At 40.5% G+C, this 27,939-nt stretch overlaps 3 protein-coding genes and 1 non-coding gene across 5 annotated transcripts in view; 2 read left to right on the top strand and 2 right to left on the bottom strand.

Annotated features, from left to right (window-relative positions):
• Positions 1-4,715: 4,715 nt before the first annotated feature.
• Positions 4,716-13,669, top strand: LOC102196926 (solute carrier family 25 member 38-B-like). 2 transcript variants are annotated; one of them, XM_005736251.1, is made up of 9 exons: positions 4,716-4,803; positions 5,064-5,115; positions 5,399-5,507; positions 7,910-8,034; positions 9,664-9,748; positions 10,144-10,323; positions 10,572-10,740; positions 12,438-12,601; positions 12,702-13,669. In XM_005736251.1, exons 3-9 carry the CDS (start codon positions 5,493-5,495, stop codon positions 12,822-12,824), a joined length of 861 nt encoding a protein of 286 aa, XP_005736308.1. In that variant the 5' UTR covers positions 4,716-4,803; positions 5,064-5,115; positions 5,399-5,492; the 3' UTR covers positions 12,825-13,669. The 2 variants fall into 2 exon arrangements, with proteins under 2 accessions (XP_005736308.1, XP_005736307.1); XM_005736250.1 differs by lacking the exons at positions 4,716-4,803; positions 5,064-5,115; positions 5,399-5,507 and adding an exon at positions 6,851-7,094.
• A 2,643-nt stretch (positions 13,670-16,312) lies between these two features.
• Positions 16,313-16,639, bottom strand: LOC106456252 (lithostathine-like). Its single transcript, XM_013911625.1, has one exon. The coding sequence runs from the start codon at positions 16,637-16,639 to the stop codon at positions 16,313-16,315; it is 327 nt and encodes a 108-aa protein (XP_013767079.1).
• Positions 16,640-21,015: 4,376 nt separating this feature from the next.
• trnar-ccu (transfer RNA arginine (anticodon CCU)) lies at positions 21,016-21,088 on the bottom strand. The gene has a single exon. It is a non-coding gene; the product is annotated as a tRNA-Arg (tRNA).
• A 372-nt stretch (positions 21,089-21,460) lies between these two features.
• ift56 (intraflagellar transport 56) overlaps positions 21,461-27,939 on the top strand; it is a 13,179-nt gene continuing 6,700 nt past the window's right edge. The window contains exons 1-7 of the mRNA XM_013911626.1: positions 21,461-21,860; positions 22,041-22,184; positions 23,386-23,478; positions 23,613-23,727; positions 24,699-24,748; positions 25,769-25,914; positions 27,427-27,666. Of these exons, the coding sequence (XP_013767080.1) occupies positions 21,858-21,860; positions 22,041-22,184; positions 23,386-23,478; positions 23,613-23,727; positions 24,699-24,748; positions 25,769-25,914; positions 27,427-27,666 (791 nt within the window). The 5' untranslated portion in view covers positions 21,461-21,857. The remainder of the gene's footprint in view (positions 21,861-22,040; positions 22,185-23,385; positions 23,479-23,612; positions 23,728-24,698; positions 24,749-25,768; positions 25,915-27,426; positions 27,667-27,939) is intronic.

The raw sequence follows: 27,939 nt of genomic DNA on the forward strand, positions 1-27,939 counted from the left end.
TAATCCCGAAGAAAATTATGTGGGTTACAGTTGCTCCAAGATGGTAACAGTGACAGACTAAACTATTTAAACAATTCAATATGTTAAGAACAGCACTAATATATACAAATCGCTTAATTATAAACATCAAGAATTTACAGAGGTGATTATAAATAAATATCAAGAATATTAGAGGCAGAATATATGACATTTGACTCTAACCTGTGAACTTTGTCATTTGCTACTTTACTGTAGAGTGTGTGCCAAAAGGGTGTAACTATTGCAGTGTGTTAGATGGAGGAGACGTACAGGGAGATGGCTACAGGCAGGAATGATGTCCTGTGTCGTTCAGTGGTGCTTTTTGTAATCTCAGTCTCTCGCTGAACGTGCTCCTGTGATTAGCCAGCGCGTCATAGAGTGGGTGGGAGGTATTCAGCATTGTCTTATCTTGGACAACGTCCGCCTCTCAGACACCACCCCGAGGGAGTCCAGCTCCATCCCTATAATATTACTGGCCTTTTTGGTCACTTTATTGAGTCTGTTGGCATCTGTGACCCTCAACCTGCTCCCCCAGCATGCAACAGCATAGAGGATAGCACTGACCACAGCTGACTCGTAAAAAATCCGGAGCATTTCCAACAGATGTTGAAGGACCTCAGCCGCCCCAAAAAATAAAGATGCTGGCCTTTCCTGTAAAGTGCAGTGGTGTTTTTAACCCAGTCCAGTTTATTGTCTATGTATACTCAAAGGTATTTTTAGTTCTCCACAATGTCCACAGACTCAGACCCAACATGAACAGTTTATGAAAGACTCCAGAACATTCACGAAACTCCAGCGTTTACCTCAACATTTAAAAACCTGCCTAACCTGGTTGGTAATTTTGCAGTTGTTGTGAAAAGTTGGTTGTTATGCAAGTTTATTCATCTGTAAAGTGTTTAGAAAAACTGAGTTTAAATTGTTGAATTGCATCTAACTTTAACTATGAAGGCACTGGATTGGTTACAGAATATGGCATGTGGTTATCAGCAGTACGGTAACTCTCCTGTGTGTCTGACACAAGGTCGATCAGCTGACCTCAGACGTGAGCACAGAGCGCAGCAACTCCCAGCAGCTGGAGGGCGCTCGCTCACAGCTGGATCGCCAGAACAAGGAGCTGAAACTGAAGCTGCAGGAGCTTGAAGGAACCATCAAGTCCAAGTACAAGTTCACCATCACCAGCCTAGAGGCCAAGATTGCCCAGTTGGAAGAACAACTCGACACAGAGTCAAAGTGAGGGGCGATGAAATGGACCGTTTGTTTTATATACTGCATTTGCTTTCTTACTGCAACATATCTCTCGTTTACTGCAGGGAGCGTCAGCAGGCCTCCAGGCTGACGAGGCGCACAGAGAAGAAGCTGAAAGAGGTGCTGGTACAGATTGAAGACGAGAGGCGCAACATGGATCAGTACAAAGATCAGGTTAACCCAATCACGCTTTACTTGTAAATTCAAAGTTATTCAAGGACTAAGACATCCTGATATTTAAGCCTGATTCCTTGCTAATGTGCTTGTTCCCACACTGACTGTTCTCCGCAGGCTGAAAAGGCAAATAGTCGAATGCGTCAGCTGAAACGTCAGCTAGAGGAATCGGAGGAGGAGTTGACAAGAGCCAATGCCTACCGCAGGAAGCTGCAGAGGGAGCTGGATGATGCAACAGAGTCAGCAGACTCGATGAACCGTGAGGTCTCCTCTCTGAAGAGCAAGCTTAGGTAGTGGCATTTGTCGGGGAACTCGTGTTTGTTTTGTTTTTTTGTTTTTACATGAAAATTCTTTTGTTTCCAAAAAGGAAATTTGTTTTATATTCCATGTTGCCGACAGTACAGACATTATAATGACCACGTGCATTCAAAGCACAAAATCTACATTGATTGTAGGCATGGCTGCTGCACTAACTCGATGTCCACCATCCTGTAGGCTGCTATTAAGAACCTTGAAACTTTAAACTTGCAATATGCAGAGTGTCAGAACAAGTCCAGGATATGAGATGTGTCACACAAAATTCTCCTGGACCGTTTAAAACAAATGGTTAGTAATGACAGTGTGTTCGGGTTAACAGCTGAGCAGCGCTCGCCCCATTGAGGCGACATTTGACGACCTTGCTGAACACTTAATGATGAGTTTTGACACCTCAGTATAGATTAGTAAAAAGGCCCATTAGAATAGTTTCCTAGGTTTTAGAAGGGTAGCTGAATAGGCAGAGACCACCCTCACTAACTTCTGATGCAAACCCAGTTGTTGTGTTCTGCAAGTCCTGAAATATGACACAGACCGCTCAGTTCTTTAAGGGGTAAAGAATTAAAAGCCGTCAAAAGCAGCTGAATTTACAGAATGTCATTTAAAGGAAGCCTGCTACGTTATGCATTATGGGAAAGTGTACAATTGAGGATTTTCTTAAAGCTTGAGGCAATCAGGACTAAAGCACAAAGTGAAGGATGGGCAAAATCCAAAAGTGCTACACTTGTGTTTTAATGGTTTTTCCTTTTTCTTAAGGCGTGGAGACGTGTCTCACACTCTGCGACATAACCTGAATCGTATTGGGGACAGCGACGATGATAGCGGACTCCCGAGTGAATCATCTGAACGTGCAGCTGAGTGAAAAGCAGGACGAGAAGCCAGGAGGGAAATTCGGACCACAAAAATAATGCATATAAATGTAACCTTGCATCCCCTCCCTCCCCTCATCCTGCTTTAAGTGTAATGCATTTCTATTTGGCCAAATCTTACTCATGTCAGCAAATGTTTTCTATGAAAGCTTTACAAACTTTCTTAGTATATTTTTCTACTTAACGTGTATGTCATGACACATATCACTGTTTAAACAAACATTCCAGTTTATCTGAGATGGAGGTCGATGTGTTGATATAAATGGGGGGGGAGAAAAAAAACGTTGTCACTTTGTGCTAGTTTTGGACACTCTGGGAGTTTTTGTGCTTCACACTGTGCTGGTGTCAGTATAACGTTGGTACTGTATGCCCTTCCTCACTCTGTTAATACCTCAGCCAGATTGCACAATCCCAACTCAAACACGACTGAAATGTTCAGATCTTTCTAAGTGGAATGCAGTAATATAGGTAGTTAGCCCCCACGCACTGGCTTTATACTTTACTGGTGTTGGGTCATCATGTATTGGATCTGTCTCCTGTTTTGTGCTATGCTTTGCAGCTGAAATGGTTTCTATTGGCACATTAGTTTCTACCCGCTGAACTCGCCCTATTTTAGGTAAATACCTGCCACTGTATTAATCAAGAAATTACAGGACACCGATGCCAATATTGTAAGGCTGTTCTACATTTTATAAAATGCCTTAAATGAAATAAATGGAGAATAAATGCATCTGAATCTTGCGTCTTGTGAGATTATTCACTTTGAGCTGTAGTTGATTCAGAGTCGGCCTTTGGGCTGCTTTCTGTAATCATGTGTCCACTTTATGATGACTGAAAGGTTCTGTGGGACAATCTGCAGATTATAAAACTTGAAATCTTGGGGTTTCCAAATTGTTCCCTCTTTGTTATGGTGTGTCTGTGTGTTGTGTTGTGGTTTTGTTTTTTCTGGGCAAAATGTTGTGCAACTTCATGTTGGGTACTCAAAGTACCCAAAGGAGCAGTTGCAAAGCTTCAGGGAAGACGTTATTTTGGCCAACTATGCTCACGTTTCACTGTTGTGGCCTTCATCAGCACAAAATCAGACGTGCACAGCTATGTTGCTGTGGTAACCCCTTGTGGAAACGGAGGCTGCCAAAAGTAGTTTACTTTCATTTAAACTTGCCACAAGTGGTTTGATCAATTATAATTTTGTACTAATGCTTCTTGGTAATACATGTTATGCTATTGGAAATCCTGGTTATTTCCCTGTAAATGTTGTCACATTTGTTGTTTGAGCAGCAAACTTGAGTATGTGGGTTGCACCCATGAGAAACTTGCCAAACCTTTGCCAATGGCAAGCTGCTTATTCTGCTATTAACTCTTGCTTGGTGGTGTTTATTGGAATCGGACGCCTTTAAAAGACTGTCAAAGTGTTTGTAAAATCTTCTTTGGCTGCTCCCTTTAGGGGTCGCCACAGGAAATCATCTGCCTCCTACATTTTTGAAGCTTCTCTGTGGTCTTCCTCTTTTCCTCCTGCCTGGCAGCTCAATCTTCAAAATCCTTTGTCAAATATATCTCGACCATGGCTCGTCTCAACACGTCACTACCTTGTTCTCTAAACAGCTCAATCAGAGCTGTCCCTCTGATATACTCAGCAAGTGGTGATTATTCTAAACCTATAATAATGAAAGAAAATCTCAAGTAAACCTTGTTGTTGCAATGTTCATCTTCTGTGGAACAGCAGCGCCATCTTGAGGCTATTGTCAGAAATACAGAAACTTACATTTTACAGTGCATGCATGTCCTGGTTTGTGCTCTAAAATAAAAACTAGGAGGAGATATTCAAATTATCTATGTTTAAATAATTCTAATATTTAAACATTTAAGTTTAAAATCGGCAAACTGTTTTCATACGTAAAGGATACGTTCTGCTATAGCAAAACGGCCGAAATACAATTATAGCCAAATAAAAGTGTGACAGAAATAGATAAATAAATGATAAATCACTGTAAGCAGATAAACTCAATTATGTAGAAAAAGTCAAATAAAGGATCTCAATAAGAAAAAAAAAAGATGGATATCTGTCACACTGACCTCGACACATAACATGTTTGACAATACACGCACCCACATACCCTAGTTGTGTGTGTCGGCTTTGCCCTGCAGGTGAACTTTACCGGCCGCTCACTAACAGCCGCAGCAGGTACATGTGATGATTCGCGTTTCACCACTCCCGTGTTTAGTGATCGTGGTCTGACTGAAGACACACCCGGTTTATTTGGAACTCACACTCAGACGTGTTAGCGTTACATTTTATTTCGCACAACTCACGAAGTTGGCTAGCTAACACTAACGTCGTTGAGCTAGCCCTGTCAGGCGGCGTTAACGTGTTAAAGGTAACGCTGGGTTAAAGGAAATGTTTTCAGACTATCGCAGTAAATATAAAATATGGACTTTCTTCAGCTAACAGCGGTGGCTGTCACCTCCAGCGATCCCTGAAACACTGCAACATCAGGTAAGAGGAGCTAGCATGCTACGTTACCAGGCTAGCTAGTCGCTAGATGTGTTTGAGTGACTTTTTCTGAATATCTGAAACTAATCTGCCTGTTGGAGCTCACATCTTTGGTCGCTTTAAGGCAGTTATATGACTTAAGAACAGCTGGCTTGTGAATGTTGGCCGATGTCCTAACTTCACCTTACCACACTGGTGACAGCTAGCTAGCCAGCTAAATTAGCCGCTACACCGGCAACCTCAATGTTTTGAAATGTGACTCATGGCTGCCATCTGATTTCTCCAGTTTGAATCCACTGTGGCCTAACCTAACCGGTTTCAAAACGGCGGCGGCAGCACAGGAGAAACTGGACCCGTCCGGCTCAGCATCCAGCTCAAAGATGGAGTTGGCAGCGGTGAGTGCTGCCATGTTTGTCATTGACAGCATGCAGACAAATGGTCAATTACCTGATGCGACACGTTTCCCTCGTATAACAGTTGGGATTTTTAGCGCAGGGAAACATGAGTGATGTCTGTCGCTTACTTATAGAAATGCCATTTCAATTGTAGCTCTCAGTATTTCTAGGGAAATGCACACCTTGTATGACAGTATAGACCCACAGGCGACTTCATTAGGTACAGGCTTGTACACTGTAATCCTTAATTGATGAATTTTTTTAGCAACAGTACTCAGATAGGCAGTAACATTTAAACAATGCTCTATTATGTTGGTACTATGAGGCCCAAAGTCGTCACACACACAAAATATAACACACATTACACCAAAAAGAGCATGCTATCATGTGGTTTACACCAATTTTTAACCCTACTGTCCAAATCTGACAGCAGAAATTGAGACTCATCCAACCAGACTCATCCGCTTGCTCATAGGGTCTCGACTTGATTGTTGGGGTTTTGTCTATTTTCTCAGTATTATTGTAGGGCCTTTACCTTACAATGTAAAGCACCTTAAAACTCTTAGAATAAGATTGAATTTCTTCAATCGTGTATTGTCCAGTATTGGTGCAAATCGACGCCCATGTGAATTATAGCCTCTTTTTCCTATTTCCTTATCTATGGACTGGCTACATTGTGATCTTCTGCTGATCTAGCCCATCTGCGTCAAGGTTTGACCTGTTGTTTGGTCAGAGATGCTCTTCTGCATACTTGCGTTGTAACGAGTAGTTATCTGAGTTACTGTTGCTTTAGTTAAAGCTCAAAGCAGTGTGTTCGTTCTTCTCTGACCTCTGACACCAGGAAGGCATTTTTGCTGTCACACACTGGATTGTTTTCCTTTGTTTTGGACCGTTCTCTATAAACCCTGGAGATGACTGTGTAGGGAAAAATCCCAGAAGATCAGCATTTTCTGAAATCCTCAGACCAGCCTGTTTGGCACCAACAGCAGTGTCATGTTGAAAGTCACTTAAATTAAATTTCTTCCCTATCCTGATGCTCTGTTTGAACTTCAGCAGGTCGTCTTGGCCATGTTTACATTAATTAGATTAGATATTTGCATTAACGAGTAGTTGAACAGCTATTCTTAATAAAGTGACTCGGTGTATAGCTTCATATTTTCTCCTGTTAAAACGAAAACTAGCATCCTTATGATTGACCTGAATGTAATGTCCACGTGAACTGCTCCATGACTCATGCTATTTGAAAAAAATGCATTTTAGCACTGAGCTATACAGAGGGGCGAGCGCCAAATACAGACGCGCGAGTGTGTGTGTTTGAAAGATAAAGATAGAAGCCTGTAGAAAAACGTGGGCTAGATTAAGCTTCTGCTTTGGCTGCTGAAATGGGGGAGGGAGGACGGGAAGCAGGAGAAAAGCCATTGTAGGTTGGCGAGAGCGAGTGAGCGAAGGGAAGGTTTGTAAGAGATGGAGGTTTATTTTATAATATGTTATTTGTAAGAGCAGCATCACAGATAGAGGGAGGTGAAAGTGGGCAAAATGCAGGAAAAACAGGATTCTCAGAGCCGAGCCCCGGGCATCCCGGGGAAGGTAGGACAGCATCTTTGTGCTCAACGTGTGATTTAAAGTGTCTCGTGTGTGTGTGTGTGTGTGTGTGTGTGTGTGTAAAGGCAACGTATAGAAGGCTGATTATGATTATTTGTGGTTTGTTATTGTTGTTGGAATATTTATTTATTTTTGCCAATTGATATAATTTCTGTTTAACAGTTTACCTTCAGGTGTAGCTAAATTTAGCCCCTGTCTGCGTGTCACATTCTGCCTGCCTTTTTGTCTACAAGGCATGTACCCACTGATAATGTTCAGTCTCACTTTAATTCTATGCAACAGACAGTGTGTGTGTGTCTGTGAGTGAGTGAGTGAACTGTCTCTACACATCTCCATCATCTCCACTGTGTAGGAACCTGGCCTCTGCTCTGTGCTACAGGGTGTTTTATTGCAGTGGAAATGTCACACAAACATATTTAGATTTTAATCCTAAGTCCAATTCATGTATATTTATGATGATATTTTCTTTGCTTTGTCAAGCTGTTTTTATGCATAGTTGTTTGAGAATGAATATCTGCAGATTTCTCTGCCATTCAGCAAGAGGTGACCAGTGTCGAAGAAGATGCTGAACGGCATATTTTTCTCGTTATCCTCTTTTACGCTGTGACTAATCCTTTACATTTCTTTCTGCTTTATCTCCCTTCTTGTCTGTTTTCTGTCTCTGTCCTCTTTTCTGGTCCGCCATTTCTTTCTCATGTCACTTCCTCACTTGTCCTCTCGTTGGTTTTCTCCCATCCTTCCTTTTCCTCGTCTCTCTGTCGGTCTCCGTCGTCCTTCTTTATGTCTGTCGTTGTCCTCAGGCTCACCCAGCTCTCAAAGCCTTTATGTGTGGCTCCCTCAGTGGCACCTGCTCTACACTCCTCTTCCAGCCTTTGGATCTGGTGAAGACACGACTGCAGACCCTGCAGAACAATGCCAAGCCCGGGTGTGTGCACACACATTCACACAGATACACAGTGAGAACATTTCACCTGCATGTACATCAGACACGTGTACATCACCATGCCTCTGATTTTATCCTTTTTTCTCTCCCCCTCTCTTTTTCTGACTTTAACCCACTCACACACACATACAAAGCATAAGAGGACAAAATCTTCTGGCAGTGCCAGCCTCAATCTCTTGGTATGACCCATATGGGGCAGTTAGTCACACCAGCAGGATGTAATTATGCTGTCAGGCTGCTGGGTTGCAATTACAGCCACTGAGAACAGCAAATGTAAACATTTAAAAGTGGAGTTTTATTTATTTCACATGTGGAGGCCTTTCTTTAGCACAGAGCTCCAGAAGGATCATTTCTGTGGTAATTGATTTCACAATAGCGATTCACCACAGCTGTAACCATTTATTGTCAGCATGTCTTTGAGTGTTTACAGTACTGTGCAAAAGTCTTGGGCCACCCCTCATTTATTTATGTTTTGCTTTGAAAATTGAAAACTAGTGGAGCAGTGTATGGAAATAGTTTGACTTTCAAGTCATTAGAACTGTACAATATTTGGTGTAGCTGCTTTAATCCATCAAGACAGTCTGAACTCTGCTGGGCAAATTTTCTTGTCATTTCTGTCAGTAGTCTTCAGGGATAGTTCTCCAGGCTTCTTCAAGGACGTTCAAGGCTCTCCTTTGGATGTTGGCTGCCCTTTGTTCTGTTCTCTGTTAAGGTTGAGGTCACTGCTGAGGTCTGGGCTCTGGGGAGGCCAATCCATTTTCCTAAGAACGCATCACGCTGAACATGTTGAATTTTCTGCTAATAGCTCTTTGGCAATCACCTTCTTGGTGCAAAAATAGTGTTTCATGCCTGTCAAACTGTGGTCTCTAGATTTAAGTAAAGAAAATGGGAACAGATGATGTGTTTTTATGACAGGCTGCTCTTAAAAAAGTCCCTAAAGATCCATCCATCCACTTAGCTTATCCTTATCTGGTATGGGCCGGAGCCTATACCAGTTAGAGGCAAGAGGCGGGGTACACCCAGGAAAAGTCGCCAATCTGCTAACACAGAGAGACAGACAACCATTTGCACTCACGTTCATGCTTGGGGGCAATTTAGAATCACCAATGAATCTAGCCCCACTAACTACAGTTCTTAGGACTGTGGGAGGAAGAGGACCCATGCAAACTCCACACAGAAAGATGGAGTCGAACTCATGACCTACTTGCTGTGAGACAACAGTGCTAACCGCCGTGCCTAAAGATACAATTTAGAATAAAATTTTTGTTAAGTTGTTTGTTTGTAGACACAACGCTGGTTCATCCTTTGAGTTACGTGTCTTATTTTATGCTCTAATGACTCATAGGTCAGTGTTAAGTGGCTTAACAAACCAAAAAATAAATAAGTTCCTGAAAGTGGTCGGGTACAAGGACTGGACTGAAAATTGGTGGAAAAGCAGCCAATTTCCAAATAAAAAAACTTTGGAAGACCTTCAGAAAGCCTGGCTCCTTGGAAGCAAAATATAAATTAGAGGAGGCTTAAGTTTTTTTGCACAGTAGAGTGTAATGTTTTGTTTTTTTTTGTTTGCACAATTTAATTTGTTTGTATTGATTTCAAAATTTTGTTTTGCAGCGCACCCAAGGTGGGAATGTTTAGCGTTTTCATCAATGTTATTAGGACAGAGAAGTTCTTCAGTCTGTGGAAAGGTGTTTCACCGGTGAGCAACTGAATGCACCGTTTTCATTATTTACAACAAATCCTGTTTGTTGCATGTTTGTACGCAGATGGCTGCCCTTCCCCTGAGCCTGGTTCTACCAGAGGTTTCTTCCTTTTAAAAGGGAGTTTTTCCTTCCCACTGTCACCAAGTGGTTGCTCATAAGGAGTCGTCTGATTCTTGGGGTTTTCTTTTGATTATTGTACGGTCTTTACCTTACAATAAATAGAACTTTTGGGCGACTGTTGTTGTATTTTGACGCTATATAAATAAACTGAATTGAAATTTTGTTCTCCCACCAACACTCAAACTCATAGCACATGCTCCCCTCTAAGAAACCCATGTAAATTCTGCCTTTGTTTTTAACCAAGACAACAAAAACTGTTCTCCCTCTGCAGTCATTTGTGCGCTGCATCCCTGGGGTGGGTATCTACTTCAGCACCTTCTACTCCCTGAAGCAGCACTTCTTCCTGGACCGAGCTCCCAACGCTGGCGAGGCAGTTCTGCTCGGAGCGGGTGCCAGAGCTGTGGCCGGAGTCTGCATGTTACCATTCACAGTCATCAAGACGCGCTTCGAGGTATCTACCAGCTAACAGACTCTGACGTCAGATGGTCAGAGATGAAATATCTACTAATCTTCTCACATCTGTTTTTAAAATAAAGTTGTGGAACTGCTTTTAGTCAGAGGTTTTTGCTCTATTTTATTATGACCCTCTTTTCTGTGGAGACACGTAGTGTGGATACAAAGGCAGTCATTTACATCTATTGTCACTCAATCAACCGCATGATTAAAGACATTTCATTTCAATTTTTCTGTGGTTTTCAGAGTGGCTTTTACAGTTATGTGAGTGTGCCCGGTGCTCTGAGGAGTATGTATGAGACGGAGGGAATCAGGGCTCTGTTTTCTGGGCTGACTGCCACGCTGCTCCGCGACGCTCCTTTCTCCGGCATCTACGTCATGTTTTACAGCCAGGCCAAGAGAGCGCTGCCTCAAGGTGAGAGTCACACTCAGTCAGCAGATCAAAATGAAGGTTAAGAAAAATGTGAAGAGTTATGTTTTGCCAGGAACATAATGCAGAAATTTGCATTAGTGTTTTAACGCTTGTGCAGAAAATCAATCGGGTGGATTTAGTGCTTGTACAGTTCGTTCTGTGAGCAAAATCTGTAAAGCTGGGAACAGACTGATAATGAATGACTGAAGAAGTAAATTGGGTGGCTAAAAATTCTGCAAGCAGCTGTATGCTGCACAATCACAATCACATTTATTCACGTCCACCACAGAAGGTAGCCCAGCTTATATGAACCATTAGAGAAAGTCCTTTATTTTCTTTGACAAGTCCCTCCATCGTGTAGCAGTTTCTGCATTCACATAACACACGAAAGATCCTGGATTCAGTCTTGGGAGCAGACACAAATCCCTTTGTGGTTGTGTCAGAAAGACCAGCCAGGGTAAAAATCTACCCAGTCAAGATATGCGGAGATGCCCGCTGTGACGGCCCCTTGTGAATAAGAGAACTTTTATTTAATTATGAGCAAAAATCCTGAACTTGATGCATTCCCATTTTCACAATTCCTTTCCATTTCACACCTTTTTTGTGCTAAAAGCACTTGATGTAAAACATATGAAGCAACATGTTGTGGAAAACCCTCACTGTGAGCACTGATGTCTTGGTAGCGCTTCATAATACGGCTCTGATGTAGTTTCCCAACTTTTACCATGTAAACAAATTAAATGGTTTATGACAAATGCTTAAAATGTCGGTAGAGAGAAAAAAACTGAGTAACAATAATTATGCTGTGAGTATATTGTAAGAAAGAAGGTTGTTTTCCTTTTGTAAATTCTAATTATCTAGTAATATTAGAGGTTCATGTTTTATTATTGTGTAACCTTCTGTCTCTTGTTGTAGGTGCACAGTATCATTGAGGGGATGTGAAGGCTTTTAATTGCAATGTGCAAAAGGGGTTCTTACATGGTAATTGCAAGTTACTATTAGGAGTGAAGGCTTTAATATAGAATATCCTGTTTCCCCTTCTTACTCTGTAATTAAACAGTATTATTAAGATGATGGGAGGCCTGTGTTACAGAGCATCCCATTTCTCCTAATAGTAACTTGTAATTACTGTCTAAAAATGGGTTCTTGCCTTGTAATTGCAAGCTACTGTTAGGGGTGTGGCCAAGTGAATTGGTGATGTACATTAGGGCTGCCGCTATCAAACATTTAAATAATTGAGTATCGATTAATAGAGTAATGGGATAAGGCAGCCGTTCTCAAAATACCCTTTCACACTTTAAATACTGATAAATACTTTTGTCTTATTAATGAGCCATAATAAATATTCAAAAGAGAAAAGCACAGGTCTTTAACAATCCACTGCTTCATGGTGTAACATTTTTAGAAACTGCAATATTTTTAGTATTTTACCCAAAAACAACATCTGTCAAAAACCCTCTCACTGTATCTACATGCCAATAAAAATGTGGGTGAAATGCTCGCTACAGAGTTTTAAACATTAAAACATCACAGCAAGAAATTTGTGTCGAATATGCTTTATAATCGAGTTACTCAATGAATCATCGCAGCTCTTTGTGAAACTGTGATGTTTAATGCTTTCCACGTATTTTTCTCTTTCTGTGGTTTGACTGATTGTTTTTATTTAAATCATCTGACATCCTCGGGTTCTCTTCTCTCAGAGGTGACCTCGGCGCCCTACGCCCCGCTGGTGAACTTCAGCTGTGGGGTGATTGCGGGTGTCATGGCATCAGTAGTAACGCAGCCTGCAGATGTAGTGAAGACTCACATTCAAGTCAGACCCTCCCACTGTAGCACAGCCGGTGCAGTTCGCCGCATCTACATGGTGTGTACTCACGTTCTTGTTGTGTTTTTTCAGTAAGAAGCAACACTTTCACTATTATATAACATCTAACTGAGGATTGCTGCTCTGGCCTTTCCTTCAGGAGCACGGCATGGCTGGGTTTTTTCGTGGAGCTGTGCCCAGGTCTCTTCGACGCACTCTCATGGCTGCCATGGCTTGGACTGTGTATGAACAGCTGATGGCTCGAATGGGCCTCAAATCCTGAAGAGCAAAAGTTTTTAGCTGCAAGAGAAGGGAAAGAGCTATAAGAGGATACTTCTGTATTATTATTATTATTATTATTATTATTATTATTATTATTATCATCTAAGAAGTAAATGGAGCTGAGGAGCTTATAGGGTCAGTGAGCCAGCTGTAACAAGATAATAAGCAAAGGAAGCAGGTGGATAAATGCCTGAAACACATGAGTAAGAGTGCTCTGTTTGTGTGTTTGCTGTGTGTGGTGAAACTGTTTGGGACTGTGATGTTACACCTGAAGCACTCTTATGTCCGTCTCGGACTGTAGTGACACTCCCTGCTGTGAAGTGAACTCGTCCCTCCTAATATTTATGTTCCTGAGGTATGGCTACTAGCGATCAGAAAACGGGGCCAGTGGCTCTTCTGGCTAACAGTTGCCTTTGACGATGTTTTAAAATACCGTAGAAACGAACGAGACACTCAATAAGCTGGTGTCACTTACATCCGATGAAGAAGCAAAGCACTGCAGGTTCTGCCATATTTGTTCTGACAAGATTGAGCAATGTTTCGTACTTGCTGACTGATCTCTTTTTTTAAGAAGCAGAGAAGTTTATTTGTTTCAGGCTCAGACAATCAGTACTCACACAGCTGCATTATGGGAAAATGGAGGCCAATGCTAATAACTGTGTTAAAGCCTTTGTTGCTGTATTGCTTAAAACTTTGCTAGCTACGTTTATATAAAACTATGGTGCGTTTTCGACTCGGCGTAATGATAGCCACATCTGTAGCTAAATCAATGAATAGCAGTGATTTCATCTCACGAGAAAAACCCAACAAAAAAGTCAGGATTTTATGGATTTTTTTTTTATTTTAAAGGAATTTTATAAATAAATTGTTTGATTATTTGTAGGATTTTTCATTTTGAGACAACCTGTGGAGCTTCTCAGTAGCACTGTGGTTTTGATTCTCAGTAGTTTTGCTTGTTTTCTGCACACAGGAGTAGCATTATATATATATAAATTTTAAAAAAGGCAACTTTGACTTTATTTTATGATGAGGGATTTGATTTTTGTAGGAAACACTGAATGTAAACACAGATTTCTGCGTTTAAAAGAAAACTCCACCTTTAAAGGCGCTGCAGGTTGCCCTTCACCCTGCATTTAAATGAGCACTTTCACAAATTTATTTTCTTAGTACACATATATATATTTAGGTTACCAGGCGAAGTTGAAGTCATTTAAGTATTTCAGGTTTTGCTGAAGTCGGGTACCTCCTCTGATCAAACAGTATTTCCAGAATATTAAGCTTGCAAGTGAAGCATTGCTTAATCATTGCGCTGACATGTTTATAAAGAGTCCATACCGGTGATGGAGCTGTGGATCTTGTCTTTGTACAGCCTCATTCTGGAATTGTAAATATGTGACTTAATACAGAGTTGCTGATTTAACAAAAAAAAAGGGTCACACTAATGAATTCCTGTAGAGTGTTTGCATAGATGTTATTTATTATTAATATAAACGAAGAGGTGGTATAATAGAGAATAATGTCTTTGTGTCTGTACATAAAATGCAAACTGAAAGACCACTCGGTGCAATCTTAGATCAGCGATGGTTGCCACCAAGAAGTAATTGTGTGTTTTACGTGAGAGGAGTTTATAATAACGGCTTCCTGTGAGTCAGCAGATAAGCCCAGTTTAATGAAAGTGAGGCGCTGAGCGTCTCTTCAGACCTACAGGCTGTTTAAAGGAAAAAGGTAGTGAAGTAGGAGTTCATTTAAAAGCCTCCATGTTTGCTGTCTTAACTTGAGCTGTGCCATAATTCCCACCACCTCACCTCCATTGTTGTGACTGTCCTGCATTCAGTGTTACGGTAGACACTCTGTCTGTGCGCGTGTTTGCTCAGACAGATGCTGTGCCTGTCTGATTTTTAAGTTGAATAAAAATCTCCTGTTTTTGTTTTTGTTGTTTCCAAAAATGATTTTGACTTTGTGTTATAAATGAAGAGGAGTTTGACGTTTGATCATTTTATTCGCAGTTTTGTATCCAGAACATCTCTCCTAAACCATACCGACTACACTGTGATCCACGTTACTGACAGAACATGCATGTTGCTATTAAACACAGTCAAGATAAATATACAGAATTAGATGATGTAACACATTCAATAGATATTATCTAGGGCTAGCCTGTGAGAACAATGATGAGGCATCTGCTTGTTATCATATACAGTTTCCCACAGAATGTATGGAGGGCATCATTAAATAATTAAATGTGTTATCAATTAAAATTTTAAATGTATTTAATATTTTAAATGAAATGAATTTGTTTATATATTTAATATTCAGTGTTAATTAATGAGACATTTAATTAACTAATGACATAAATTTAATTATTTATTGATGTTTTATTTAATTCATTTTGGCACCCAAAGCCATAACATTATATTTATAACTAATGTATTGTGCAATCTGTTCTCATGCAAAGACCATCAAAGACAAATTTATTATCTACTACACTCCAAACTTTTATTTTGAAAGTTCAGTCAGTCTTCAGTCTGCTAGCCTCCTGCTGAATCCCTTGCTGAAAACGGTCCTCAGCATCAATCAGTTGTCTCAGGTCTCTCCTCCGATATCAGGCGCACTTCAATCCACTGCAGCTGGACTGCATCAGAAGCCTTTTTGTGCTCTGAAGATCCCCTGTGAACTGGATGGCCGCTCTAATCAGCACTCGCAGCTGGAAGCTCTGGGCTGCTCGCTTTTTCTTTTCCCCTCCCCTCACTCCTCCTAACTAGTCATGGCAGATGACCTCTCCTCCCTGAGCCTGTTCGGCTGGAGGTTTCTTCCTGCTAAGAGGAAGTTTTTTCTGTCTAACGCCACAAAGTACTTGCTCATAGGGGGTCGCTTGATTGTTGGGGCTTTCCACTATAGGTTTTTAAAATTGTTGCCATGTAAATAAGCCTGGATTAAACTGAAATGCTGCAGAGTAGAATGATGAACACTGTCACCAGCTGCAGGCCAAGACTGTGGAACTGGAGTACCTCCACAGACTGAGGAACACACTGGATCAGCAGCTGGTTATTGATGAAGATGGTTAAGAAAGAACAGATCTTCTCTGGCTCTTTGTGGGAAACATTTATACAGCAGCACAGCATGTAGGAAGCCTTTCTCTTGAACCGGCCTAACATTAATAAAGATGACGTCAAGTAATGCCACTTCACTAAAGATTAAAAACCAAAACGGTTGGCAAACCTATGAGAATCCATTTTTAAGTCTTTTACACATGCAAAAGTTTCTAAATGAATTTTTACATCAAAGTTAAATTCTAATAAACATTCTCACACTTTTTCTACATTTGTTTTTAGAAAAATAAAGCTGACAGACATTCGTGTTGTATGTTTGTCATTCTGCGCTACATAGGATGAAAGAAAAACAGGATGACTCTAAATCTCAGCACAAAAACTAGAGAAACAAAAACTGAGAAAGAAACCTTTGCTTTAACAGCTCAAATGCAATTGGGATTTACACGCAAATGAAACTGAGTTTCTCTTTGCAGTCCAGATTCTCCCACACTCCGTTTTTGTTTATAGCTCCACAGTAATTTCGACCTGGACACTGGTGCTCCCGATCCCCTACTGACCAGGCCTCGTATATCAGAGGGCTGCCGTCCACCCACAGCCAGCGATCAGCCAGGAAGCACAGCCCGATCCACACCCGATCGGTGACGGTGCCCTGCTGGATCTCTTTCAGGGTCAAAAGGTTCTCAGTCTCAGAGGTCAGACTTGTGAGCGTAGTGTGTGTCTCTTTACAGTACTCCAATGCTTCCTCCCAAGCCATCTTCTCCTCCATCACTGTTGTGCTGAAGCAGAAAAAGGGCAGTATTCTCAATGTTGAGGAACCAAACCATCCCGTCCCCGTGGTACAGCCGTCCCAGCACACACGAACAAAAAGATCATAATATGTAGATGGTTGGGACTCATCCCAAACTATGCTGGTTTCATATCCTCCTCCTGACCATTTCCAGTATGTGCCTGTTTTGTAGAGACCGATCCAGAACTCACCAGAAACTTTTCCCAGGGTTGCTTTTCTCAGTTGCTTCTCTTCCCAACTTGTACTTAGAGGGGAAAGATCAGCGTAATTGGTTTGGCAGTACTGTTGAGCAGCATGCCAGTTCAACCTGTTTTGCACGTACACATGTTTACCAAATTTCTGCCCTGTCAGGTACGGCGAGGCGTTTACAATAAAGAGCATTTTCCAAAGCAGGGTCTTCATGCTGGTTCAGCCGACTGGCGTGATGAGCCTTAGCCTGTGCTTCCTCCTCAGTTATTGCTTGAAATAAATCGAGGAACACCTCCTGCTGACTCCCTCATTCTTTTGTCACGGCATCTCATGCATATGACATCATGTAAATATAATTTGATTACCACACCCTGGATTTTTACTCCGCCCATCATCTTTAATGCACTCCAACCCCCACACCTCCATGTTTCACGTGAATTTTGAGAGCATCAGCAAAGACCACATGAAATACTAAAAACTACTGTTGCCTTCACAGTTCATACATGTTAAATACACATTATTTCTCTGTGATACTGAAGCTGATTATGCTGATGTAATGTGGTCTGTAATGGAGAGTAAACCACCCAGGTAAGTTCACTTAATGTGGGTAGATAAAGGTAAATAAATGGCTATATTAAAACTAACCAAGAGTTATAACACAAGCTGCTGATAGATTTATCTCACACTAAAAGGACGTGTTGGTGACATAACATTAAAGCACGTGGTTAATGTAGTCAGGCTTCAAAGCCAAAAGTAAAATTGAAATAAGCACTGGGTTCATTTTGCTTGCAAAATTGCAGGGATGAACTTGTGTCATGGAAGTCGGCACAAACTTTCCTGAACAATTTTGCTTAGTAAATTTATTTCCATTTCACATTGAGAAACAAAATGTTCTGTTTGAGCTCACATGTCATTTTCTCTTTCTACATGCTTCCCTCATGTTTTCTGTGGCAAAACTGAAGCCTCAGTGTGCATCACAACCTGCCAACAGCCTCTAAAAGAACAGTGGCAAGAAAATATACTGAAGGGGTGTGAAAGGGTCTACTGAATGTGTGTTATGCAGTCATGTTAGAAAAATAAGCAGTCAGACCATTTTCTAATGTGCAATAAACACAAAGCAGGCTCAGAAATGACCAGATGTGATACTATAAAGCTTTAATTATATGTTGTTGGTGGCCCCAAATAAACCCAGATGGATTGATCTGTGCATTAAAACGTGTCTGTGGACGCAGGTTGTACAATTTTGTAAAACAGCCTGTTCTCAAATGTCAGGCTGGTGCAACCATAAACATAAACTAGGATGAAATAGGAGACTAAAAATAACGACAATTATATTTGATCAGAGGACCCCATTCATGTCTTTATAGCTGGCTGAAAAGGGCTGTAGGGCTCTCTTAATTATACATAAAATAGAGGGATTTAGCTACAAAATGTATTTATATAACTCTGGTTCTCAGGTTTGATTTAATCAGTGTCAACTAATTGTTGGTTTGGTAAAAATTTGATTACAACTTACCTGATGAGGTGTTAAAAGGACATTTTTATTGAGACTTGATGTGGATGGTGTGGTACAGTCTGTGGTGTGATTGGTGTAGCAGGCTGCTGTGTTTACAACGTGTACTGGTCATTGTTGCCTGCTGTGAACAACAAAGACCTGACTAACGGCGCAGAGTCCACCCATCAGGGACGACTCGCCACCACGAACTGTGTGCTCTCTCAGAAGAGTCTTTATGTGGGCGTCACAAAAATGCACATAAATGCACGTGCAGAGTCTCTCTCTCGCTCTCTGGGAGAGGCAGGCCATCAGAAAAGTGAAGGAGTGAGACAAAGGATCAAAAAGAGGTGGAGCTAAAAGTTAAAAAATAAGAGCCAATCAGAACTAGAACCAGCCAGGAGCCAATACACTAAGAGCCTGCTTTACATAGTTGTAGCTCGTCATCTGTGTGTGTGTGTGTGTGTGTGTGTGTGTGTGATGCTTCAATGTAGAAACATAGAAAGTTTGAGCTCGCTGCATATTTAAAACTATAAGCTAAATATTTTTATGTGTGCTGTGATTGCTGCGTTTTCACTGATCCAACCACAGCAGCAGTATTAGAGCTCAGTGTTTATAAATAAAGTTTTTATGTCATGTTGTTGTCCGAAGGGTGACGGCCTCTCCCTTAGAGAGAAGGTGAGGAGCTCGTAGCTCAGGAGCTCAGGGTATTGCCGCTCTCTTCCACACTGAAAGGAGCCAATTGAGGTGGTTCGGGCAAATGACTAGGATGCATCCTGGGTGAGGTGTTGCAGGCATGTCCCACCGGGAGGAGGCCCCAGGGGAGACCCAGTCACATGTACTGTGTTATAAAATATCAGGTAGCCATTATTTGGTTGTTAATAAGCCAGATGTTTATTGTACACTGAATTCAAGATCAGGATCACTGGTTGAAATATAAATGAACAATTTGTTGAAGTAGAAAACATTAAAGAGTCTGCAAAGTCATACAATATGCTGGACAGGAGAATGACGTGCATAAAATGAGGCAAATATATATATATATAGACTATTTAATATTTTTGAAAATGCACAGAACCAAATATTTACTTTGATTATATCTTTGAATAAGAGGTGCCCATTTAAGATTTATGAAAGGTTTCAAATGCAAATTGGTGACAAGAGACTGCTTCAACTACAGATATCACACACAAAGATTCATGTAAATACAAGCAGCTAAATCATTATTGAAAAAGTCATATTGCTGAAAATATGTTTGAGATATTTTTTTCACCACTCTTTCTACAAATTTTGTTCCCTCAGCATAAAAATTGTACACATTTTTATGTATTTGTTTATTTTTAAGACATCTGCACATTTTTCAATGAGTCTGATAGTTGGATGTCAGATTCTAGATTAGCTGATCTACTGCTAATAAAAAAAAAAAAACTATAATTCATTTCTATAATAGTCTACATCAGCAGGCTGATGAGGATACTCTTACTCTGTCTGCAGTGCCTCATGGCCCCCTCCCAGGTCATTTTCTTCTTCACCACATTAAGCTGATACGAGGAATCTGACCCTTACTGATGCACATTTTCTCTGCCTCTAACAAGGTCGTGTCTTCTGAGATATCAATCTGGATCGCAGCCAACCTGCAGGCACTGGTAAGAATGAGCGCTCCAATGACGATCTTCTCTGTCCTGCTTCTTCTCACGGGAGGAATGAGACTGTCTTTTTTGAGCTCTGTCACTTGGATCGAGTTGATAAAGGAGGAGACACAACATGATGTGGATTATGGATCATTAACACAATGATAAAACAATTTTGCATGTCCATCTTGATATTTGTTTTGTAGAAACAAATATCAAGATGGACATGCAAAATTGTTTTATGGTGAATTTCAGTGTCTGAACTGCTGTTTTTACTGTGGAGGACAAACAAATCCTACCTGCCTGCCTACCTAGGTAGCCTTCAGAATAACTTATTTGCCTTTCAAGCCATGCATTTATAATTGTGTTTTTGTTGCTTTGGAGTTTGCTTTTCATTGAGTTTGCCAGTCAATGTTCTATGATGTATATAACTTTTTCTTTTCTCAGTATTTCCCAGCTTCACATGGACAAATGCGGCTGTGTCTTACAGTTAACATCCTTATTGTATCCCCACACAAACAGTCACAGATGGCTGCCCCTCCCTGAGTTTTGTTCTGCTGCAGGTTTCTTACTGTTAAAAGGTAATTTCTTTGTTTTTTTTAATGTTCTTTATGTTTCCTTATTGTGCGTAAGTTTGACTATGGGATTCCTGGGTTGTTAGCTTCCTTTCTAAAATGTTGTTATGTCCTTACCTTGAAAGATAAACTGCTTTCAGAGGATTATTTCTTTGATTTGTCATTATATAAACATTGCTGAGCTGAAGTGGAAATAATGCTGATTGTTGTACGGTGAACTGGACTTCATATACTTAACCTAAAGATTCATTGGTCCAAAGTGATATTCATTTAACTTAATTTCATGACATATACTATAATGTTTTATACTTTTGTATAAAGGGTATGTACGTCTTTGAAAGAAAGAAAAATCAAGCAGTGAGAATCACTCATCTTTATTGTGATGTTTGCACTCAGCTTCAATGATGACTATGTAAAGTGAAACGTATCTTAAAGAACGATAAACCTACAAATACCAAGAAAATGTTCCACCCCAGATGGGACTCGAACCCACAATCCCTGGCTTAGGAGGCCAGTGCCTTATCCATTAGGCCACTGGGGCGCGCACGAGTCGTCTCGAGGAAATTATACTAATATTAATTGAGGATAAGTGACAAACCATACTAAAAGGCAGTAAAAGATAAGTTAGTGGTTGATTTTTTTCTGTTTGGTTTGGAATCCATATCTATGTTTCTATTTTTATTTTTAATAAACGTACTGAATAAATCCAACTCAATGAAACGGCGCAGCCATTGCTCGCTACTCGGTTACTAAGCAACTAAGACCAAACCATTGAGTCAAGCTAGACGTAGAAAAACCGTGCTGCTTCCTGTTTAACAACAAACTCGGATTGAATACAAAATGGTATTATGTTCCTTTTCCCGATATTACAAGCTTTGTATTCGACTTATTCAGAGGAGAAAGCAATCTGCCTCCGTTAAACAGTTTACGTTGAATAGATGTTAAACAGTCTCGTTAAATTGTGAAGCCTAGTGGTCGTAATTTTTATTTTGAAAGTCGTCGAGCGGAAACTTTTAACCATGTCGTTGTTAACGACAAACTAGCTAATGCTATCGACATCTAAGTAGAAAATACACCACGCCACAGCGTAAAACTTGTTATTTTCTTCTCTCTCTCTCTTTGTTTTTTAAATCACGGCAGAGCCGTAAGAGAATTTAGTTGTCGTTTACCCCGTTGTGAGGTTTTAATGACTAATTAAACCAACAGTGACCATTAAATGGTAAAAGGTTACGGACGCAATAACGTAGCTAACACCAAACGTTACCTGGGTTAGTGATAATCAAGCCTCAGCTAAGGAGAGACTTATCGAAATGGTGAGCTGATGTTTTTGGAAACTTAACGCCAGGGATGTTCTGATATCTTATAATATTATATATTTCTGCTTGTTTTTGCCTTGCTTAACCGTTCCTTTGGTGGTCCGATTAACCCTAACCCCACCATTTAGGTAGAAGCTGTGCTATAACTCGATATAGTAAATTTGTTTTCCTCGGTAGATTCTCTCTCGGGTCAAGCCAGCCGTGGGAGGAGAGACATCAACGAGCATTGGTGAGAAAAACAAAAGAAATAAAAGCAAGCTCCCCCGATTGGAGGAATACCTGCAGCAGAGAGACTACCTGGGAGCCTTGACGTTGTTAGAGGTACTTAAGGAAAAACTCAGTACACATCTTTTGGTATCCTCTGCTCAGCATATCGTAAGGTAAAGACCCTGCAGTTATAGAGGGAGAACCCCCACCTTTAGAAGAGCCTCTATATACATCCGCTTGACAACAGTGGGGAGGAAGAACTCCCCATTTGCAGGAAAAAACAAACAAATAAGATACACAAAGAATGTGTTTCTGGATGAGGCTCTCCACTTTTTAACCTCCTGCAGTGTAACTTTTTCGCATTTTTGTTTTTTTAAAATTTAGATAGACACAAAAAAAATTCCCTCCATTCAGCTGTCATTCTCTGCATCTCCAGCTCTCTTTTTTTTAGCACTATTGATTTGTGTCAGTTTATTGACAAATGTAAGTACAATGTGCCTTTAAAATTGAAGATGGGCACACAAAGATTTGCATATCTATCCATTGTCTCCCAAAGGCCTGATAATTCAGGACTTTATATGTGAGTAGATTCATTTTCGATTATTTCCCATTCGAACTCTTGCACATGTGGGATCAACAGCATATTTAATGCTTTTCACAAGGGCTACCCTTCCCTAGATGGAACAGTTATGAGACTTTATGCATTCCTAAATCAAAAGTAACTGAATCCTGACCTGCACTGTGTGTGCAGTGTGGTCTTACGTGAGAATCAGAATCAGCAGACCACTACATCTGCTTCAAGGTTCAACAATTCCTGAAATCCTCCGAGCACCCAATCTGGCACCAACAACCATTCCACATTCATTGTCACTTAAATCACTTTTCTTCACCATTCAGATGCTCAGTTTGAAATTCAGAAACTGTTGACTATGTCTGCCTGTCTAAATATGTCTAAATGCATTGATTTTCTGCCATGTGATTTGGCCGATTATTTGCATTAAGAATCAGTTGAACAGATATACGTAATGAAATGTTGGTGAGTGTATGCTGACCAGTTGCACCTGCGTGTATAGCTATTCTCCAAAGGCTCATTTCCCCCCCATGGCAAACCCTGACTATGGGGAGATAAGTTAGAGTATTATTAGATTGTCACGACTGTGTGAGCAGATCAAACTAGAATATAGTATACAGTATATTCTTAGTTTCTTACAACTCCTTGATGAGAGGCTAAGTAGTGCTGCTGTTTAGACTGTTGATTTGTGAAACGTCAAACGGTGTTGCTGCACATGCTCATGTCTTGCTGTGTCATGTCTAGTTTCAGAAAAATATTGGCGAGAGAGAGGAGGATGCAGACCTCTCGATTGGGTACTGCGCCTTTCACTTGGGGGATTACAAGAAAGCTATGGAGGTAGTTTTTGTTGTACATGAGTGTGAATGCGCGTGTTTTCCTTGATACAGCCCCCAAATACTTTATTCACATATCAAAACGCTTTTGTAGGGTAATGTTTGATTATCCATTATATTCTTTCCATTTCCTGATAGGAGTACAAGTCGATGACCAACAAACCTGAGTGTCCTGCTGAGGTCTGGGTCTACTTGGCCTGTGCCCTGTTTTTTCTGGGGCTCTATAAAGAAGCAGAGGAGGCTGCATCCAAGGGTAGGCAGATATTTGTGTACAATGTTACTGAAGGGCAAACGTGCACTAGTATTCTGTGGAACTGTTACAAATAGAGTCCCAGACTGGGACATGTTTGGTTTACCAAGAGCAGCAACTGCTTTAATATAAAAATGTGTACTTACTTGGTTCAGCAGTTGATGGCAAGCTTTTGAAAGCAGAGGTATTGCATATCGATTGCACATTACAGAGTCAAGGTTAATTTGACCACATTTAGTGACATTTAACATGTTGAAACCCTTCCTGTGTGTCCAAATCAATATACTTCAGCTAGACTGTCCTGCAGCAGCAAAAAGGGTTATCAGCGTGTGAGGATTTAGTGGTGATGCAGTTTATTGCTTTATAAAAAAAGACTGCAACGACTAATCATTGATCTGTTTGTTTTTTTTCTTTGCTTCATCACATTTAAGGAAACTCAGGATTACTGTATTTACTTTATTTTAAATAAACACATCAGTGTCTGGTGTGAGAACCTCGTTGTGCAGCATCAGACAGCCAATCAGAAAGCTGTGAATAATGAATAATGATCCAACAGACAATAAATATGATTTGCATTTTATTTTGTTTGTTTCTTACCAAGTTAATTTTAATGTGTCGCGCACCAGTTTGTTCTCAAAAGATGCTCCTCTTGTGTAAGATTTGGTATTTGTGTGTTTTAGTGTTTATTTTAAGCCTTTCATTGAAAAAAAAGCTTACAGGATTTTTTAAAAAGGGCTTTTATTTTGAAGAGTGTAAACTTGATGTACACAGAGATTACTGATAAGATTTAATAAGTTATCCTGTGTGATTGAAGAACTACCTCGCATTTAAGCCACGGCCCATTCTTTGTGTGAGTTCTGTGTCCTGATGTTGTTATATAACCACTGAGAGCTAGGTAATGTTGTAATGAATGGTTTCCTTGTTCTCGTGTGGTTTGCTGTCTAACTGAATTTGGTGTCTCTTGTTCTCCCTAGCACCTATGTCCCCCCTCCAAAACAGGCTGCTTTTTCACTTGGCTCACAAGGTTTGAAAATTATCCCTTTATTATCACACTTTTATGTATTTTCTGTGCTTTGTCTGACTACCATGTTAATTCTTTTACGCAACACTGATTTTGAAGGTTTTTTTTCATCTACATCTGATTTGTTTGTGAGTGTGATTCATGTTTTCTTGCCCTCTCCCTTGTCTTTACAACCACAGTCATCAGTGGCACTCACTTACTCAGTTTTTACTCAGTCAGCACAGCTTTGCAATATATTGAAGCTTCAAAAACAGCTGAAAGTGTGTTTGGCTCTGGCAGTAATCAAGTGTCAGAAATGATTCCTGTGCAGTGATCTGAATCCAGTGATATTAAAGCCAGTTATAACCAGGAGTTAAAGTGAGCTGGAACCATTAGTAGATAAATCTAAGGATGATATAAAGCCAGTTAGATTTTCGTGTGCTGCTTGGCGTTGCTTCTAGCTGATGCCACAGAATACTCGCTCACCCCGATTACATCCCGCTGTAGTTCTCATCTATGTTCATGCATACAGATATTAGTATAATGATGAGCATGTTGCTAGCTCTACTGCACAGAAGTGATCCACAAAGAGCGTTAAACTCCGGAGTAGCCAGTAGCCAGCCCAGAGAGCTGGAGTACCACACGTCTGCTGATCACAGTCTGAACACAAAGACAAATCATTGTAAACCCGTTTTTATCTTCTATGTTAAGCACAGTTTATGAGTTTATGTGTAATGAAATGAACTATATAAAGAAAACAGTGATTAATAGTGTTACAATATAAATAATTACAAGTGTTATTTCTAAGCAATTCTTTGGCTAAAACTGCACTACTACTCCAGATCTGCCAGATCCCACTTTAACCCCTGGTCAATCACAACACAGGAATAATTACCCCCCAAAAATAGAGATGATGTAAAAAGAAAATGCGTGTCTGAAAACGATCTGCTCAGCACATGAAGGTAAGGTTTACAGCTGCCAGAAGCGATCACACCTCTGATTGCTGTTCCCTTCGTGTCCGTTGTCTTCATATCATCGTCTCAGTTCAATGATGAGAAGAGGCTGATGAGTTTCCACCAGAACCTGGAGGATGTGACAGAGGACCAGCTGAGCCTGGCATCCATCCACTACATGCGCTCGCACTATCAGGAGGCCATAGACATCTATAAACGCCTTCTGCTGCAGAACAGGTCTGTGCCTTTCCTTCCCTTTCAATCTTTGACATTTGTTTCACACTCCTGCTGTACTTCAGCGCATCTCAGGAACCCCTTAAAAGGTGAGAGTCTTTTAATGGAGGGGTATTAGATTTTATGACTTTGACACTTCGTGCAGACACAAAGATAGTGCCATTGACGGTGCAGTAGACCTGGTGAGCCTTCTTTCTCCAACCACTGTGCTGTATTTGGAGCATCCAGATGCGAAAAAGAAAATACTTTGATTTCAGTAGACATCTCCTGCCTCTTCTTGCAGAGTTATTATGTATTCATGGCTTTGGAACATGTGAGCAGCTGAGGTGGGGTTTTTTTTTTGCTTGTTTGTTTGTTTCACTGTGTTGACAGTACAAGATCTGCCAGCTGCCAGCAGCTCTGAGGACCGCTACTTCCTTTGACTGCTGACACTGAAATGCAAAGATTTTAAACTAGTGCTGAGAAGATTCGTGAATCGACTTTTCTGAAACACTCGATGTGCCTCATTTGGCTTAGCTGGACTGCATTTATCCAGTCCTCATGTCTTAAGTGTTTCCTTGATTGTGCTTGTTTGGTTCCTGTAATGACTTTTTAGCTCCATCTGACTTCACTAAAAATATATTATTGAAAAATAGAGATTTGTAAAAAATATTTGTTGTCAGGGGGTTTCTCTTTCTTACATGTGGAAGATAAAAGCTGTTGTGCAGGATTTTGTACTGGAGCTGGCAGAGTAAAGTCCATTTAATGTCTGATCTCACTGATTTAAACATTTTTAGATGTTACCGTTGGATATTGTCCACATAGTTCGTGGGTACAGTGCAAAGGGAGAGTGACCCCCTTTGATACAGACTTCACTCCACAGACCTTCAAATCTTAGTCTTTTCAGATTTACAGTTAACTTAAAATATCCTTTTCAACTTTCTCATTTAAACATGAGAATGTATATCTACAGTCGTGACACAAGAAAATACGTTTCTGTCATTTGCTAGGTGTGAGAAAATGTGTTGTTTTGAAATGCATAACTGTCTCTCAGTGTAGACTTCTATATGCAATGTGAGCACTATTTTATCTTGCCAAGATGGGCTGTTTTGTGATCATGTGCAGATGGATAGATGTGATGTCTGGGTGAAAGGCTGGGTACATCCCAAACAGCTGACACGTAAAGAGACAATTATACACACTCACCTAAAGCCAATTGAGAAACACTAATTAATCTAACAAGCATGTCTGTGGACTGTGGGAGGAACCCCACAACAGAGAGGACCTGCAAACTCCAACCGGCTGGCAAGTTTGATCACAGAACCTTTAAAATCTTCCAAGTGGACTTGTTGCACGGGTGGCATCCCATTCTTTCACAAATGTTTGTAGAAACAGTCTGCATGCCTTGGTGTTTGAAGGCTTAAAATAATTAATAATAATGATTATCGTGAGAACTTTATTTATTAAGATATTTGTTAAAAAAAGAAGACAAAATTAGCCAGAAAGTCATTTTTATCTTAAATCTCGTCTTTTCAGAGATTTTCTGGCTCTGAAAGTGTACGTGGCTCTGTGTTACTACAAGCTGGACTACTATGATGTCTCCCAAGAGGTGCTGGCCGTGTACCTGCAGAGTATCCCCGACTCCACTATTGCTCTCAACCTCAAGGCTTGCAACCACTACAGACTTTATAACGGCAAAGCAGCAGAGGTACCGAGCTGCATGTCCTGGTCGATACTTTGGTGGTTCTTCATCTTTATTGTTGTGAATGTAACTGTGTAATGAGTTATTATTAAGAAGGTTTAAGGGGTAATGATAAAAAGTCTAAATTAATCTTTTTTAGCTTTACCCATTTTACATGTCACCATGTGCTATTACAGTAGCATGAAAAGTCCAACAGTTTCTAACATTTGTGTGAGGTTGAGCTGCTTGTTCTCATGTTTTTTTTAAAATTACTTGCTCTGTTACACTTGAGTGGTTGCCCTTTTTATTTCTTAGATGATTTTAGCTAGTAGGTTTGACGTGTGTGTGTGTGTGTGTGTGTGTGTGTG

This window comes from Pundamilia nyererei, unplaced genomic scaffold (genome assembly GCF_000239375.1).
Source record: "Pundamilia nyererei isolate P.nyererei 1_Seehausen unplaced genomic scaffold, PunNye1.0 scaffold00068, whole genome shotgun sequence".
Taxonomy (NCBI): domain Eukaryota; kingdom Metazoa; phylum Chordata; class Actinopteri; order Cichliformes; family Cichlidae; genus Pundamilia; species Pundamilia nyererei.